Raw genomic sequence first — 15,205 nt, forward strand, 5'->3', positions numbered from 1 at the left:
ACTGAATAGAAAATAAAATTTCATTAAATGCATTTTTTTCCAAATTGAAAAATAGAAAAAAATTACAATAAATACATTTTCTCTCTCCAATAAATAAATAAGTTATATTAAATACATTTTTCTCTCTTATATATATATGTTCTCTCCCTATCATTTAAGTAACTTTGAAAATAGAAAAATATATATATATAAAATTCGGATATAAATAAATAAAAAAGGATATAATTGTCCAAAATTAACATAAAATATTTGAAAAAAAATTCAAATTTTAAGACATTTATGAAATATACGGTCTTTTTAAAGCTTTCTATGCAGAAAGCATTTTGTAAACAACAAACATGTGGACTATGAACTAATTAATGTATTTTATTTTACCTTTTTGCAGGTGCCCTTAAAAATTTAAAATTAAACAAACTCCAGAGAAACAGAAATGATATTTTAACCTAGAATTATTTATCCATAGGAATTTGAAAACGAGAAAATTTAAATTACAAAAAGACCAGTATGAGTATCAGTAAACCGAGGCAGTTCTCTGTCCATATCAACACGAAGCAAAAACGAGTACAAAATAAGAAAAAAGCAGAGAGAAAAGGAAAGAGAAGGGCGCGAAGTTTATGGCAGCGCGCGAGCGAAAGCGGCAACAGGATACTTGTTGGCATTCTTGACGAGCTTCGAGAGAGCGGCATGGCCGAGATCAAGGCCACACACATCGGCGAGACGCACCAAATACAGCAACACATCCGATACCTCTTCTTCCAAATGCTCTCTCTCCGCCGCGCTCCAGTTCGGCAGCCCCCTCTCCACCTCTCCTTTCCACTGGAATATCTCCGATAGCTCTCCGACTTCACCAACCTGCAAGCAATTGCAATTCCATCAACAACAACAACAAGTAAGATTGATTATTATTCCTATGCTTTTACTTATTCTTGTTTGTTTTTAGGTTTAAACAGGAGATCGAGTAGTTAATTTCAAGGTTTTTTTTTTTTTGTTTTCGATTGATTACAAGTGCTAGGAGCAGGTTTCTAGGGCTGTGGTATTGTTCCCATCCTCGAACTCGGGCGAACTCTGCGAGCCTGTCTCTGAGTTCCTGCAGTGAGACGTCTTTGGCGGTTTTTTCAGGTTCGTAAGAATGACTCTCCATTTCTCTCTATGATTTGTTTTTATCTGCTAGGTACTTGTGGTTGTGATCTCTGAGTTAGGTTGGGCCATAAATTTATATTAGTCAGTTTAGGGAGAGCGAATGAGATAGAGACAGAGGGAATTTGATGATGATAGTGGGACGTGCACTTGAGGTGTTTGATAAAAAGATAAAACAGTAATTAAGGCATGTGAAGTGTGGAAAAGCTTGTCTCCATCTTCCCATTCATCACTTCAAAGTTCAAATCACCTATCTACTGTTGCACCTCATGCCATGCCATGTCTCTCCACTTCTCTACACCACAAAAATACTTCCCCTCTACTTTCAATCTTTTGAACTTGAAGCTTGTGTGACTTTTGGATCCTTGATCCTAGTTTCAAGTATGTGTATGTTCTGTATTAGTCGGGTAAACTTTGGGCTATATATAGTACAAGACTTCAGGTATTTGAACTTTGATAATTTTTGCAATTTTAGGCTATATTTAGGAGCACTTTTAGTTTTGACTGGGTAAATATACCTAATGTAGTGCCTTTTACTCAAAATTACAAATGGAAAAAAAATCAGCTGCATTTTAGATTGCATCTTATGATAGGACAAGTTAGTGAAATACACAAAGATAGGTGATACCCGATATGTACTTTAAGTATTTTTCGATTGTAACTTAACTATTAGTCAAGTATTACTCGTTGAAGAGAGTTTGAAGTGATTGGTATAAAAACACTTAGAGAATAGTGTTTTCAAGTAAGTGTTTTGATTGATAATATTTTTAAACTCTAAATATCCGTTTAGAAAATGCTTTTTTGTCCCTGTTTCTCCTTACATTTCTTACCAATGAAAAATGAGATGCACAATTAATTATACATTTTGAGAAATCCTTTGCTTGTTTGGTCCAAAAAGTCATGAGTCCTACGACTAAAAGTCATCACTTTTGTGTGATACTAACTCTTTACCTCGTGGATCTCAAGAATTTAGAAATGTATTTTTTTTCCCAAATAATCTCTAAAAGTTAGTTACGAATAGTAACCATAGTTATAGTGGAAGGTTTGTGAATGTTAGTAGATGAATGAAAGTATTTAATTCCAATGATTTCTAAAATTTGGTTCTCTACAAGACTACAACCCTTGTGATTATTCATTATAGTCGAACCCATCTTTAACTTCACAAATAATGGAGAAAGAGAAAGGAATCGATGTGGAAGTGCAGACTGGATTGAGACAAACTGGAGGCGGAGACACGTTATACAAATCCCGGAGATTGCGATGGAAGACTGTGGAATTTGATGACAAATATCTCGAAGTTTGCAAGGAAAAGCAGACAAATTCAGTTGAGAAAAGTATTATTGCTTTCATCTTTCCTTTTCCCAGCACCTAAACAACCACCATTCCTTTCTTTCAATTAATCATCCTCTATCTCCCCAACCACAGCCTCTACCTATTAAAAAGTTGGAGAATGTTTGGCCAAGGAGTAAGGGTTGAGGTTAACTCCACTCATTCTTCGATTCAAAGAGTTGGTGGTCTCATAAAAAAAAAAATATATATATTAATCCCATTCAATAACTTATTTTTTATATTGTGAATTCCACCATTAAATAACTCTTTATATTTAACAACTTCAACTGATCAACTTTACTTCTTACTCAAAACGTTCTCTTAGAGTTTCGAAAAGCTAGGTTAATTCATGAAGTAATATTAACTATTAGGACATCTATAAGTTTCCTTCCTAAATTTTTATTCAAGTTGAGTTTGGATATCTCTAGAAAAGTATTCAACAAGTCTAATAAATCATTGAACTTTAAGAGGGCGTTTGGGGCAAAAAGTTAGTTATTATAGTCTTAGGTTATTATAGTTGGGTTATAATAGTGTGTGTTTGAGATATAGATTATTTTAGTTTGGACTATAATAGTATGTTTGAGATGTAAACTATTTTGGTTTAAGAATGAAATAGTAAACACTGTAGCAATGAATAAAAAAATAATGAATGTAAAATAGTAAAAACTGGAGCAAATAGTAAATACTGTAGCAAATAAGGATTTTGAAATAAGGTTGATTGTAGCTAATTGGAGAATACAAAATAGTATTTATTGTAGCAAGAGGTAGTTATTATAATATTAAGATAATCGTCGGTCCAAACATACTCTAAAGGTTTCCAAATACGACCTTCCCTTAGTTTCAATGAAGGTTTAGATTATCCATCTTCAAGTTTCAACTTCTTGAACTTTCATGTTTAATGTGTTTTTGATCTATTAGACATTTTCTAAAATTAACAAGTTTATTACACAAAGCGAGACTCTCATGAGTTTATGGATTTGTTTTTTCTAAATAAACATCATAATGGTAGTCCCATAAGTCATAATGGTAATTCACTCAAAAAATAAAAATAAAAAAATAAGAAGAGAAGTCATAATGATAATTCTATCAAAGAGATTAGGAAGTTAATGAAAAGGAGAAGTTGGTTGGAGGGCTTTCTGCTCGCCTCATGAGTGGAGACCAACCTGCTCACTAGTTGAGGGTTGCCCCTAGGCCATGAAAGCTATTCAAATAGCTTGGTTTAAAATATCTGATTTGGACTTCCCTTCAAAAGTTGTTTAAAAAAAAAATAATAATAATAACTTAGCTTTAATTGACATATAAAAATGAAACAAAAAGAAAAAACATTGTCTAGAGAACATATTTAAAGTTGATGATTGCAACGGAGAAAAGGAAAGTTGAGAGGAAAATGGTACAAATAATGTATGTGAAATTGGGCAACCAATAATTGCTTCTAAGTGCTGTGGGGTTCTTTCTTTTGATTGAAAATTAGTTGCACCAAACACTTATATTCGTGATTTTTACCATTTAATCACTCTTTAGTCTCTACTTTTCCTAATTTCCCTCCCACTGTCTCTCTCTAGCTCTTTTTCTCTTTAGCTTAGACTATATCCATATAAGGAAAGAGCAAGCGATATTCATAAAATGTTATTTCCCCATTCTAATTTATACTTATCAATCGCTATGCTATAAAAGCTTTGTTTTGCCATGGACATCTTTTTCATCCCCCTAATTCTGAAAGAAAAGAAAATGGCAAATGATACCAATAAACAAGAAAAGTACTTTTGATTAATTTACTTCTATGTCCCTTTTTTTTCTTTTCAATATCGTATTTTACTTTTATTCTTTTGTAATTTTACACATCTTACAACGCTGTTTTTTTTTTTTTTAAAAAAAAAACTGAAAACTTGATTGTAATTTATGTTTGTGTTTAAAAGGGTTTTAGATTTTAAAAAGTGTATGACACTCTCAAGTTTGTGGGAAATAGGACTTTGAGTCTGAAATTTTTTCTAATATCTTCGTACTCTTAATTTTGTTTTTAATAAATCATTGACGTATTTTTTTAGAAATTAACCTCTATACTACATATAAAATTAAATTTTATGTCTAATAAAATCTTAAACTTTCAATTTTGTATCTAATAATTCCATAAGTTCAAAAATAGTCAAGAATCTATTAAATAATTAAGAATTTAAGGATTTGTTAGATACAAAACTGAAAATTTAAGGTCTTATTAGATGTTTTTTAAAGTTTAGAAAGTAAATAGATATCAATTCGAAAATAAAAATCTGAAATTTATAGACTAAACTTTTAATTTATGAAGGATAAGAGATTTTCCAACTTTAGTGTGTATATAATTTTACTTTTTTAAGTAACAACAACTTTCAAGTAAAATATATAATTTTAAAATATTATTTTCTTAAAGAGTTAATATTACTTTTTTTCTTAGGAACAGTGAATATTAAACTCAAGATTAAGAAAAAGGAAAGTCTAATGATTATACGAACCGATGGAGAGAGAGGAAAAATAAAAAGAAAAATGTCGCATTATGCCATTCCATAATAAGTAATCTTTTTAATTTTTTGGTTTCTTTTTCCAACTTTAGTGTGTGTATATATATTCTTTTTCTTTTTCTTTTTCTTTTTCTTTTTAGTCACATCTCAATCAATAAGATTCAACATGGTAATAATTTACATTTTCTCCACTAGGTCTTTAATGAAAAAATAAAATAAGATAGAATATATTCTCTATAAGATTATGATGAATGCTACCAAATAAATTAAAAACATATTTTGACACACAATATTTATATATATATTTTTTAGTAACATGGGCAAATTAAAAAATTATATCAAAAGAGTAACAAAACAAACCACTCAAGTAAGGAGGAAGAAGTAAAGAGAAAGCATGTTCTTCAACTGCAAGAGGATGAGCTCGCTTCACATGAAACTAAAAAACAGACCCGACTCAAATGCTATAGATTTAACCTTCTCAATGAAAAATGATACCTCTAAAAGAGGTATAAAGACCTATCAAAAGGAGGTGAACAACCTCTATGCAATCAAACTTTACCGCGATGTCTATAGTATTAGTAGAGAGAATGCTATATAGATTTTTATAGATAACCAGTATTTTGAGAACCTTGATCTCATAGCATCTAGAGATAAATTTGAAACCAATTATTCGAACACGATCCAAAGAATCTCGAAGCACCTAACTCAGCCCTCGAACTTATTTTGAAGGATTCCGTGTTGTGGCAATGTTAAGCTTTCACACAATCTTCGAAGGAGAGAATCAGCCAAGAATATCATGCCGTTGAGTCGAAGATTGAGCCTCTACAATTACTTTCCCATTGGACTTCATGGCTAGCAAACACCTCCGGAAGAAGGTGTTTTTCAATCAAAGTAGTTATGGTGTTAGTGTCGGTAGGAATTCTTTGAAACAATAGTTTATTTTTGTCCTCCCAAATTTGCTAAGCAATAACCACGCTGTTGGCCATATCTCGAGAAGAACCCCTAAAACCCCTCTCAATGAGCCAGAATCAATGATCTAGGTTATTCCATTGCATCTTGCCATCACAAAGGATATTCACATTAGAATCAAGAAAGCGAGGCCAAATGTCTTTTATTATCTGACAGTTCCATATAATATTGGATGATGTCTCAATATTCGCTTTGCACAAAACACATGAGATCAAATTGAACAACTTTCTTAGAGAAGATAGACTTAGAAGGGATGATAAGTCATGGATAATTTTCCAACAACAAAACTTAGCCTTTTGAAGAGCTATGGCTTTCCAAAAGGCTTTCCATGGTTGCTTAGAAAAATTTCTATTGGAAGAGCTAGCACTGTATAAACCTGCCAGTTCCAAGCCTAAATTGTGAGCACTTTTAACCAAGAAAATTCTTTTTATATAAAAATTCCAAATGATTTCATCGTCAGCCTGACTTCTATGAATAGAAAAATAAGTGATGAAGGTATTGATATTCTCTACTACCAATAGAATTGGATGATATTTGTAACAAATATTTAAGTTTGCAAGAACTGTTACAGACATTTTTGATACTCTGAAATGAGTTAAATGATGAAGGTATTGCAGTCATATATATCTCTAATAATTTTTAGGGTAAAATATATTTTTTATTTTTGAGGTATGAGGTTGATATATCTTTAGATTTTGAAATTTTCAAAATGATTTTAAATGGTCTCTGATTTATTGGTTATCTTATTTGTTGGTGCAGATTAATTGACATGTTATTTGATAATGTGGCAAATAAGCTTAAAAACTAAAGTAAAAATATAATAATTTAATATTAATAGTAACTACTTACGTAGGATTTAATATTCGGATCAAACGGATTATCTCGTAAGATTAATTAAGGTGTACGTAAATTAGTTCCGACACTTATATATATAATATTTTAAATTATTAAGAAATTTTCTTCTCCCATTATCCCTTCTATCCACCAGTTCACACCTTTGAGTCTGGCTGCTAACCATCTGTCGTGACAGCCACCTGTCGTCGCCGACCTCTACACCTCCTGAAGTGATGGGGATCGTGGCGGTTTCGATTTCCTCCACTTCCATGTCTGCTATTCTTTGAGCTCGCCTTTTACCTTGCCTTGAGTGCTACGATATTTTTTCCGGCTTCGACGGTCTCCATTGCAAAGGAACGGTTTAAAGTCAAATAATTTTGCAAAGGAACACAGCACTCCTAATGAAATTGTCTAGGGCTTATAATATGTGACGAGGGAAGGTGAGTAAGTAGTGAAGAACAACTGGTAGTTGGACTCGAAGGTTCGAACAGATTGGGCAAAGGGAAGGCACAATCAAAGAAGAAGAATATTTTTATATATTCTTAATAATTATATTTTTGTTTAAAGATTTAATTTTGAAATTTATTTGCCACATAAAACGAAAGAACATGTCACAAATTCACATCATTAGATAATGATTTCATCAAAATTTTGAAATTTGTATCTATTTGTTCTTAAAATTTTATCAAATATGTAATAGGTTTATGAACTTTCAATTTTGTATCTAAGAGGTTTTTGACCGATTAAACTTTTTAAAAGCTAATTGATAATAAAATTTTAATCCTGAAAGTTTAGAAATCAGACAAAAATTTTAATTTAACTATTTTTTAAACCAGAACTTGTTTAAGAAATCGCATTTAATTGGATGGTTTTATCAACCATTGTGAGTGAGAAACGTGGAAGCTGAGAGTTTACATCACTCAACTTGGGTCCACAAAATGAAGCACTACAATTCTGGGGAAATGGCGTTCAATTCTTTTACAAATCAAGAATTGACACCAAATCTATCGAAGATTTGTGGTTTTTTATTTTTTAATATATTATTATTTATTTTAAATAATGTACTTTTTTCCATTACAGGACTTGTAGATTTGTCCTGTCTGATTTAAGTGCAACGTGATCTTCAACTTCGGGCACAAAAGAAACCATTCTCGATCATTTCTATTCAATAACCACAATTTGACTATAGACACACAGATAGATCTACTTACTACTTTCAATATCTCATAAATTACAGGTTGGATAGTGTTAGCTAATCCTAATATTATCATAGTTTGTTGGAGTGACTTTGACAATCAAATTAAGGACATAGTTGAGAGTAATTTTCAAATGGTTAAAATAACTTTTATCATTATAAAAATCACTCTAAAACATGTATTTAATCATTTAAAATCAATTTTGATCATATTAAATTCTATATAGATGCGTAAAATTAAATATTAAACTATTTTTTAACAATTAAAGGTGTATTTCAAAATGATTTTGAATATGACAAAAAGTAATTCTAACCATTTCAAAATTACTTCTAGATATGTATTAATTTGAGTGAAAATTCAAAACATTCTGATTTTTCCAAAAAGTGGAAATGTTTTAATTGTTTTGTAATGTAAATGCTAGGTTGTCATTAAAAAAAAATTATAATGTAAAGCAAGTGAAAATATGAGGGTTTGAACCTCTCGTTCGTCAATTACTTTTGAATTTCTAGCTTGTCAATTATTGTTAAGTTATGCTCACCTTGGCACTAGGTAGTTGTTTGTGGATGGAAAAATGGGAGAAAAACGTCTGGAGCTTTGGGTTTTGTTGTGTTAAAATTTACTAGTGCTTTGTGTTTTTAGCTTGTCAATTAAAGTCATGCTTACCTTGGCACCAGGTAGTTGTTTGTGGATGGAAAAATATGAGGAAAAAGTAGGGAGATTTGGGTTTTGCAGTTATAAATATAGCAATCAGGCCTAAAGTATTTGAATAGAACAATGTAAAAGAATTTGTAGATATAGTAAAATTTAGATTTTGCTTTTAAAGTCTATCCATGACAAACCTTGCGAGTAGTGGTCTATTAGTGATAGGCCATATCACTAGTAGAAGTATATCACCGATAAATTTTGCTATATTTACAGTTATTTAAAAATATTACAATACACTTAATTATTATTCTTAAAAGTGCTACTTAATTCAATCACCCTAAACTTTTTCCTTCAAAACGCTACTCTCTCTTCACATTTCCAATAAAAGGAGTTGATTCTTGATGGGCCTTTACTTGGTCTTGGTTTGGAAAGCCCACCACCAAGCAATCAAGCTTAGAACAATTGAATCCCAATTGAATTCAATCAACAAAAGCAAAAAACGAGCCCTTTTTCAGCTATCCTTTTCCCAATTTATCTGATGCTAAGGTGTTCAAAGGACAGTTTAATCTACCAATTCATTGTGAAAGACCTACTCTATCAAGAAACAAGCATTTCCATTCCTGATGTAGTAAAGGTATTTTATTGAATCAACTTGGGCCATATGCAACTCATCTCAGTGGAGTTGAGCTCTATTCTAGTAGGAAAAGCAAAAAATAAAGCACAGGATTTCTTTTTTCTTTCAACATTTTGTGAATGATGAATGTTTTGTTTACAAGATGAATGGTAATAAATTGAACTGTGTAGGTATCAGTATCTTATGTCTATGAAACTATCTTACAACCTAAGGGTATGCACATTTCTTCAATTAAAATCTTGATCACAGTGATGGAGGGGAGAAGATGTGGTTGAATTCATCCCCCCCTCTTAAGCCTATGATATTGATCAACATGGCTAGAACTTCCTTCATATTCGGTCTTGCCAATGGTGCTTCGTTTGTGCACCTCACCCCAATCTTGAGCAGCTCGCACATCTCGTCAGCCCCCTCGACAAGGCCCGACCCCAAAACTGCAACTGGTATCACTGCTCTACTCAATCCATGTCTTCCAATTCCCATCACCCTTTTGGCCCATTCAACTAGACACTCTTCCCCTCCGTCAAGTGCTCGTCTTGCCGTAGCAAGTTCCATTGCCAAAACTCCGAAACTATACACATCACCCTTTGTCGTAGCTTTCCATGTTTGTCCATACTCAGGTGCTACATAACCAATGGTTCCAGCCACCATGGTACTCACATGGCTGTCTCCTACATCCATAATTCTAGCCAAGCCGAAGTCTGTCACCCGTCCTCGACCGTCTTTATCGAGCAGAACGTTACTGGCCTTGACATCACGATGCACAACAGAGGGGAAACACTCATGGTGCAGAAAGACTAATGCTCGTGCCACATCGATTGCAAGATCAATGCGTCGCCGCCAGTTTAGTCTTAGTCTGTCTAGTATGAGATCGTCCAAGCTCCCTCCTTCCATGTACTCATAGACCAAAATCTTCTCCGACCCATCAAGACACCATCCGTAAAGTTGAACAAGATTTGGATGCGGCCAGTTGAAGCCATTTCCACTAAGAATCTGCATTTCAGCTTGGAACTCTCTTTCACCTTCAGTTCCTTCTCTCTGAAGCTTCTTCACTGCCACTTGCCTTCCATCAGGCAACATTCCTCTGTAAACTGTTCCATATCCTCCTTTACCAATCACCCTATCCTCTGAAAAGTTTCCGGTGGCTTTTAGAATATCAGCATATGTAAAAACCGTCTTGTCAAGACGAATGACTGTAACCGTATTCGAAAACCATGGGGATGAGCTGTGAGAACTTGAACCAAAGTCTTTTATATACTTTATATCTTCCAAGAGAAATCCTCGTGATTCATCTGAGCTTCTCACCATTAAGAAAACTATAAGAGAAAATGTCCCAAATACCAAAAAAGCAAGTATGAGTGATATGGAAGCTAACTTTCCAATTAGACTCGAATTCCTTTTCGAAGATCCTGCCATTCTTGGGCTGCCTGGTGACTTTGGTGGGGTTGTGTTGAAGAAAGATGGAAGGCGCAAAAGAGGATTGCCGAGATACGAATCCTTGTCGAACGTCGAGAATTGCCCACTTGGAATTACTTCCCCAGTTATGAGAGGATTATATGAGATGTTGAACTTGATAAGCTCATTCAAGTTGACCAAACTTCTAGGGAACATGCCAGAGAAATTGTTGTATGATAAATCAAGATTCTGCAAGCACTTGAGGTCTCCGATCTCGGTCGGAATCTCGCCTGAAAAATTGTTTTCCGAGACATTTAGAACAACCAACGGCAGATTTCCCAACTGTGGAGGGAGTTTCCCACTGAAATTGTTGCAACTCAAATGCAACATACTGAAGTTCTTCATCATTCCAATCTCATTTGGTATCTCACCACTGAACTGATTCCCAGTCAGCTGAACATAACCAGAGATCTGCAAAGTCCTTATTTTGCTGCAAAATGGGAAAAGGCCATACCCTTTCAACAATCTATCCCAAATGCTTCTACAACTCTTCCTTGTAAGGATTGTGTAGACAAAGCTGAAAGGAGGGTAGTTTACTGGAATCCATCTCTTCATTGCCAAGCACTCCCCCGATCCAGCGATAAACTTTTCGGTTTGTCTATTCATTTCGAACGTCGCTGTGGCATTTTTTCCGATGTTTGCTAGCTCGGACGGGATGCGCCCATGTAGCTTATTGTTGGCCAGATTCAACCACAACAAGCTAGAACAATTCCCTAGCTCCCTGGGAATTTCACCTGTCAAAGAGTTGTTTGCCAGCATTAGCCACAAGAGTGAGGTCAAGTTCCCAAAGCTGCTTGGGATTGACCCATTTAAGCTGTTGAATGAGAGATCAAGAGCTTGAAGATTCTGCAAGTTCCCGTATTCTGATGGAATGCTCCCAGTGAACTGATTAGATGCAAGAATCAAGAACTCCAAGCTCTTCATTTCAGAGATTTCCACAGGCAATGGACCTGAAAAGTTGTTGAAACTCAAATCCAAACGAGCAACTCTTGGCAACTTAAGAATTCCAGAAGAATGAATCCCTCCAGTGTAAAAATTCCCATGAAGAACAAGAAATCTCACCTGTGTAAACCTTCCGAAAATTTCTTGAATGTCCCCTCGAAAATTGTTCTTGCTCAAATCAAGAAACACCAAGTTGCTCAAATTCAAAAGGGATTCTGGAATTTCCCGAGAAAAATTGTTCTTTCCCAGATACAAATTCTGCAAAACCGAAATTCTTCCAATTTCCGCCGGAATTTTCCCGGAAAATAGGTTCCCCCACAGATTCAAAGAAGACAAATTCCCACAATTGGAAACCTCCGCTGGAACTCCGCCGGAAAGATTATTCTCTGACAAGTCCAACACCTCCAAATTACAAACCCCTGTAAATATCGCCGGCGAAACCTCGCCGGAAAGTTTATTCTCCGACGCCGAAAAAACCCGAGTCCTCGCCAACCCACCCCACAATCCACCACTGAAATTGTTGGAGCTTAAATCCACATGCTGCAAATTCTGGCACTCATCAAAACAGTCATCCGTCCGACCAGTAAAATTATTACCAGAAACATTGAAGAACATCAAATTTCTGCAAATGCCTGGAAAATTCAACCTTATTTCTCCCCAAATCCGGTTGACTGACAAATCCAGAGTCTCGATGTTAACCAATCCCGACAAGTTCAACTTGTCGTTGATGATGTTGTGCGACAAATTTAGCCGCCGGAGATTTCTGCAGTTGTTCAAGTCGCCGGGAATTTCGCCGGAGAAAGTGTTTCTAGAGAGGTCAAGGTCCGTCAGCTCCGGCAAGGCAGAGAAATTATGAAAAATTTTGCCGGAAAGATCTTCGTTTGAAAGGTCAATTCCGATGACATGGGATTTGTTTTGATTGCAGGATATTCCAGACCAAGAACAGGGCGAGCTCTGCAAATTCCAAAACGAATATTTTCCTCGTTTAATGGGATTGTGTTCTTCTAAAAAGGATTTCAACCGTAACAAAACTTCTTTGTCTCTCCGCAAATCTTGTCCCTCGACAATAGTACCTGAAAAAAAATAAAAATAAAAATAAAAAACAAAACAAATAAACATGATTGAATCTGACCAGACCCACCTCGAAAAAAACGCAAAATTGATCACATACAGCAATGAATCTAAATAGAAATCAAAACTTGTTTAAAATTTCAGGTACTCAATTCAGAAAAATCAAAAGGGGAGAGAGAAAACGGGTGTTTGTGGTGATTACCTATGATTAAGATGAAGAAAATGATAATTTGAAGACGCCATGAATGATTATCAGTGTCTTTCTCCTTCATACTATTATGAATTTGTCCTTTGTTTTCTCTGGAAAATGAGTTGGACAATTTTCAGATAGAAGCCATGAAAATAGGACAGAAGAGTGATTAAGAAGACGGGGGAATTTTTCTTTGGGGTCAAAAATGAAGAATTGGAGATAAAAGTTTCGAATGGTGGAACGTAAATGAATTGTCTTTGAAACGCACGCAGTACAGCCTGCAAAAGACCAAAGAAAAAGTTTGAAAAAGAAGATGGAAAAAATGGCTATGAAATTAAAAATAAATAAATAAAATTGAAGAACAGGGAAAAAAATTGTTTGTGGAAAAATCTTGGGTTTTGATGAGGAGATAGAAAGGTAGAATTGAGAAGAAGAGCAAAAAAAAAGAAAAAAGGAGGAAAATGGAAGAAGTTTGGTTAGTTTAATGTTGGATGGTTGTTGGTGGGAAAGTGAGGTGAGGGTCACAGGCAGGGGACGGTAGCAAGCCGCTTTGCTTGACCTTTTGCTTACGTAGCAAATTTAGTGTTTGACTCAACTATTTGGAACTTAGAATTTCAGGATTGGAAGTTGGAATCTTTCCTTAATACCAATAATGCTATGGATCAAAATTCTAAATCTTCCTTATAATTTAATCCAATTGAAATTATTTTATTTATTTACAAGCTTCAAACCATTTTATTAGTCAATTGTTTTACGGTTTAATATGTGCATATCTTTTTATTTTTTAATCTCATGCTTCTGTATTTTTGTTCATCTTCCATATATGTGCAATCATTTTGAAATTAGATTGAGTGTTGGAGTTTTCAAAAAGTATGTCGGGTTAAATGTTTTGTTAGGTTCCATGTGGTAACCGTTTTTTTTTAATTATTTTTAAAAATTAAATCCATTTTTTATCTATTTCTTATCATGATTTGCAAATTTCTTTAAATATAATGATTAATTTCAGAAACAAAAACAAGTTTTTAAAAATTAATTTTTTTAAAAAAAATTAAAATTTGGCTTAATTCTTTAAACAATTGATAAAAAATAGATAACAAATGAAGAAATTTGAAGATGAAAATAATATTTATAGACTTAATTTTAAAAAATTGAAAACAAAAAACGAAATGGTTACTAGAGGGATCCTAAAATATTTGTTATTTTTTCAATAATAAATTGGATTATCCATTTTAGTTTGATATGATATCTTGGAGCTTAGTGATTCAATCGACCTTTCTTCTTCCTTAAGGTAATAGATAAATCAGTTTCAACGTCTCAGTTGATAATAGGTCTATGCAAAATTATCTAAAATAGTCTAATTATTAAATGAGTTTTTCTATTAGGATACTTAAGATTACTAATGTAATAGCCTAGGGCCCGTTGATAATGTTCCCATATTTTGTTTTTTGTTTTTTTTCTTCCTTTCTTGCTTTTTAAAAATTTGAACAAAATTATATTAGATAGCTATTCTTGTTTCATGTTTCTTGAAACAAAAACTTGTTTAATAATTGTTTCTTGTTTATTTTTTATTTTTTATTTTTTTATTTTTTGTGATACTTTAATATAAAAAAGAAATGTCATACAGTAAACATATCATCTAATAGAAATAAATCTTGATACACAATTATATCATTCAAATGTTGCCCAAGTTTTATTGGCAATGTTATCTTTCACTCAAGTCATTTGTAAATTATTTCGGCTAAAAACAATAACAATGTCTTAAATTATTTCGATTTACATCTAATTCAATTATACTATGAAAATTGTCTAACAAACTCTCGTATCTTCACGGATAATTGATTCATTGTTAAAGTAATCGAATAAATTATCTTGACGATCATGTAATCCATTATAAGTGTAAACTGTGCAATATGTCATTGGTATAATTTTTGTGTGTTGAGTGAGTAAGGAGACATTTGTTGATAATATTTTATCGAGTATGTGATAGAAAATTATTAAAGTGAAATTAAATGTCTTGATGAACAAAATTCATATACTATAAAATTTTAACTGGTTTCAATATACTAAAAATAAAATTTAAAATTTAAAATAATATATAAATATGAATATTGCAAACTTTAAAAGTCAAAAATATATATAAATATACATATTCAAAATTTTAAAGTTGAAAATTAAAATAATATAAATTTAAATATTGAAAAATTCAAAATTCAAAACTAAAGATAATAAATAAATATTAAAAAAAAAAAAGAAAAATCAAAATTAATTTAATAAAGAGATGGAAATAAAAGGAATAATTTTTTTTTGTATTACC

At 32.9% G+C, this 15,205-nt stretch overlaps 2 protein-coding genes and 1 long non-coding RNA gene across 7 annotated transcripts; 1 reads left to right on the forward strand and 2 right to left on the reverse strand.

The window, feature by feature from the left end:
- Nucleotides 1-433: 433 nt before the first annotated feature.
- On the reverse strand, nt 434-2,270 carry LOC120072296 (dCTP pyrophosphatase 1-like). Its single transcript, XM_039024751.1, has 2 exons — nt 1,004-2,270; nt 434-852 (listed from the first exon to the last, which is right to left on the reverse strand). The coding sequence occupies exons 1-2, from the start codon at nt 1,139-1,141 to the stop codon at nt 613-615; spliced, it is 378 nt and encodes a 125-aa protein (XP_038880679.1). The 5' UTR covers nt 1,142-2,270; the 3' UTR covers nt 434-612.
- LOC120072298 lies at nt 748-9,077 on the forward strand. 5 transcript variants are annotated; one of them, XR_005480411.1, is made up of 3 exons: nt 748-889; nt 1,007-1,119; nt 7,842-9,077. It is a non-coding gene; the product is annotated as an uncharacterized LOC120072298 (long non-coding RNA). The 5 variants fall into 5 exon arrangements; XR_005480409.1 differs by lacking the exon at nt 7,842-9,077 and adding an exon at nt 6,916-7,327; XR_005480407.1 differs by lacking the exon at nt 7,842-9,077 and adding an exon at nt 6,958-7,327.
- Nucleotides 9,078-9,223: 146 nt separating this feature from the next.
- LOC120072295 (probable LRR receptor-like serine/threonine-protein kinase At1g74360) lies at nt 9,224-13,370 on the reverse strand. The gene is made up of 2 exons (XM_039024750.1): nt 12,904-13,370; nt 9,224-12,703 (listed from the first exon to the last, which is right to left on the reverse strand). Exons 1-2 carry the CDS (start codon nt 12,971-12,973, stop codon nt 9,480-9,482), a joined length of 3,294 nt encoding a protein of 1,097 aa, XP_038880678.1. The 5' UTR covers nt 12,974-13,370; the 3' UTR covers nt 9,224-9,479.
- Between the last annotated feature and the right edge of the window lie 1,835 nt (nt 13,371-15,205).

This window comes from Benincasa hispida, chromosome 2 (assembly GCF_009727055.1).
Source record: "Benincasa hispida cultivar B227 chromosome 2, ASM972705v1, whole genome shotgun sequence".
NCBI lineage: Eukaryota > Viridiplantae > Streptophyta > Magnoliopsida > Cucurbitales > Cucurbitaceae > Benincasa > Benincasa hispida.

Excerpts from the sequence above, each read along its gene's own strand:
- LOC120072295 (XM_039024750.1), bottom strand. The coding sequence starts at position 12,973 with ATGAAGGAGAAAGACACTGATAATCATTCATGGCGTCTTCAAATTATC. Across the intron at positions 12,704-12,903 it reads TTTCTTCATCTTAATCATAG|GTACTATTGTCGAGGGACAA; the intron begins GTAATCACCACA and ends ATTTTTTTTCAG.
- LOC120072296 (XM_039024751.1), bottom strand. The coding sequence starts at position 1,141 with ATGGAGAGTCATTCTTACGAACCTGAAAAAACCGCCAAAGACGTCTCA. Across the intron at positions 853-1,003 it reads GAAACCTGCTCCTAGCACTT|GTTGGTGAAGTCGGAGAGCT; the intron begins GTAATCAATCGA and ends AATTGCTTGCAG.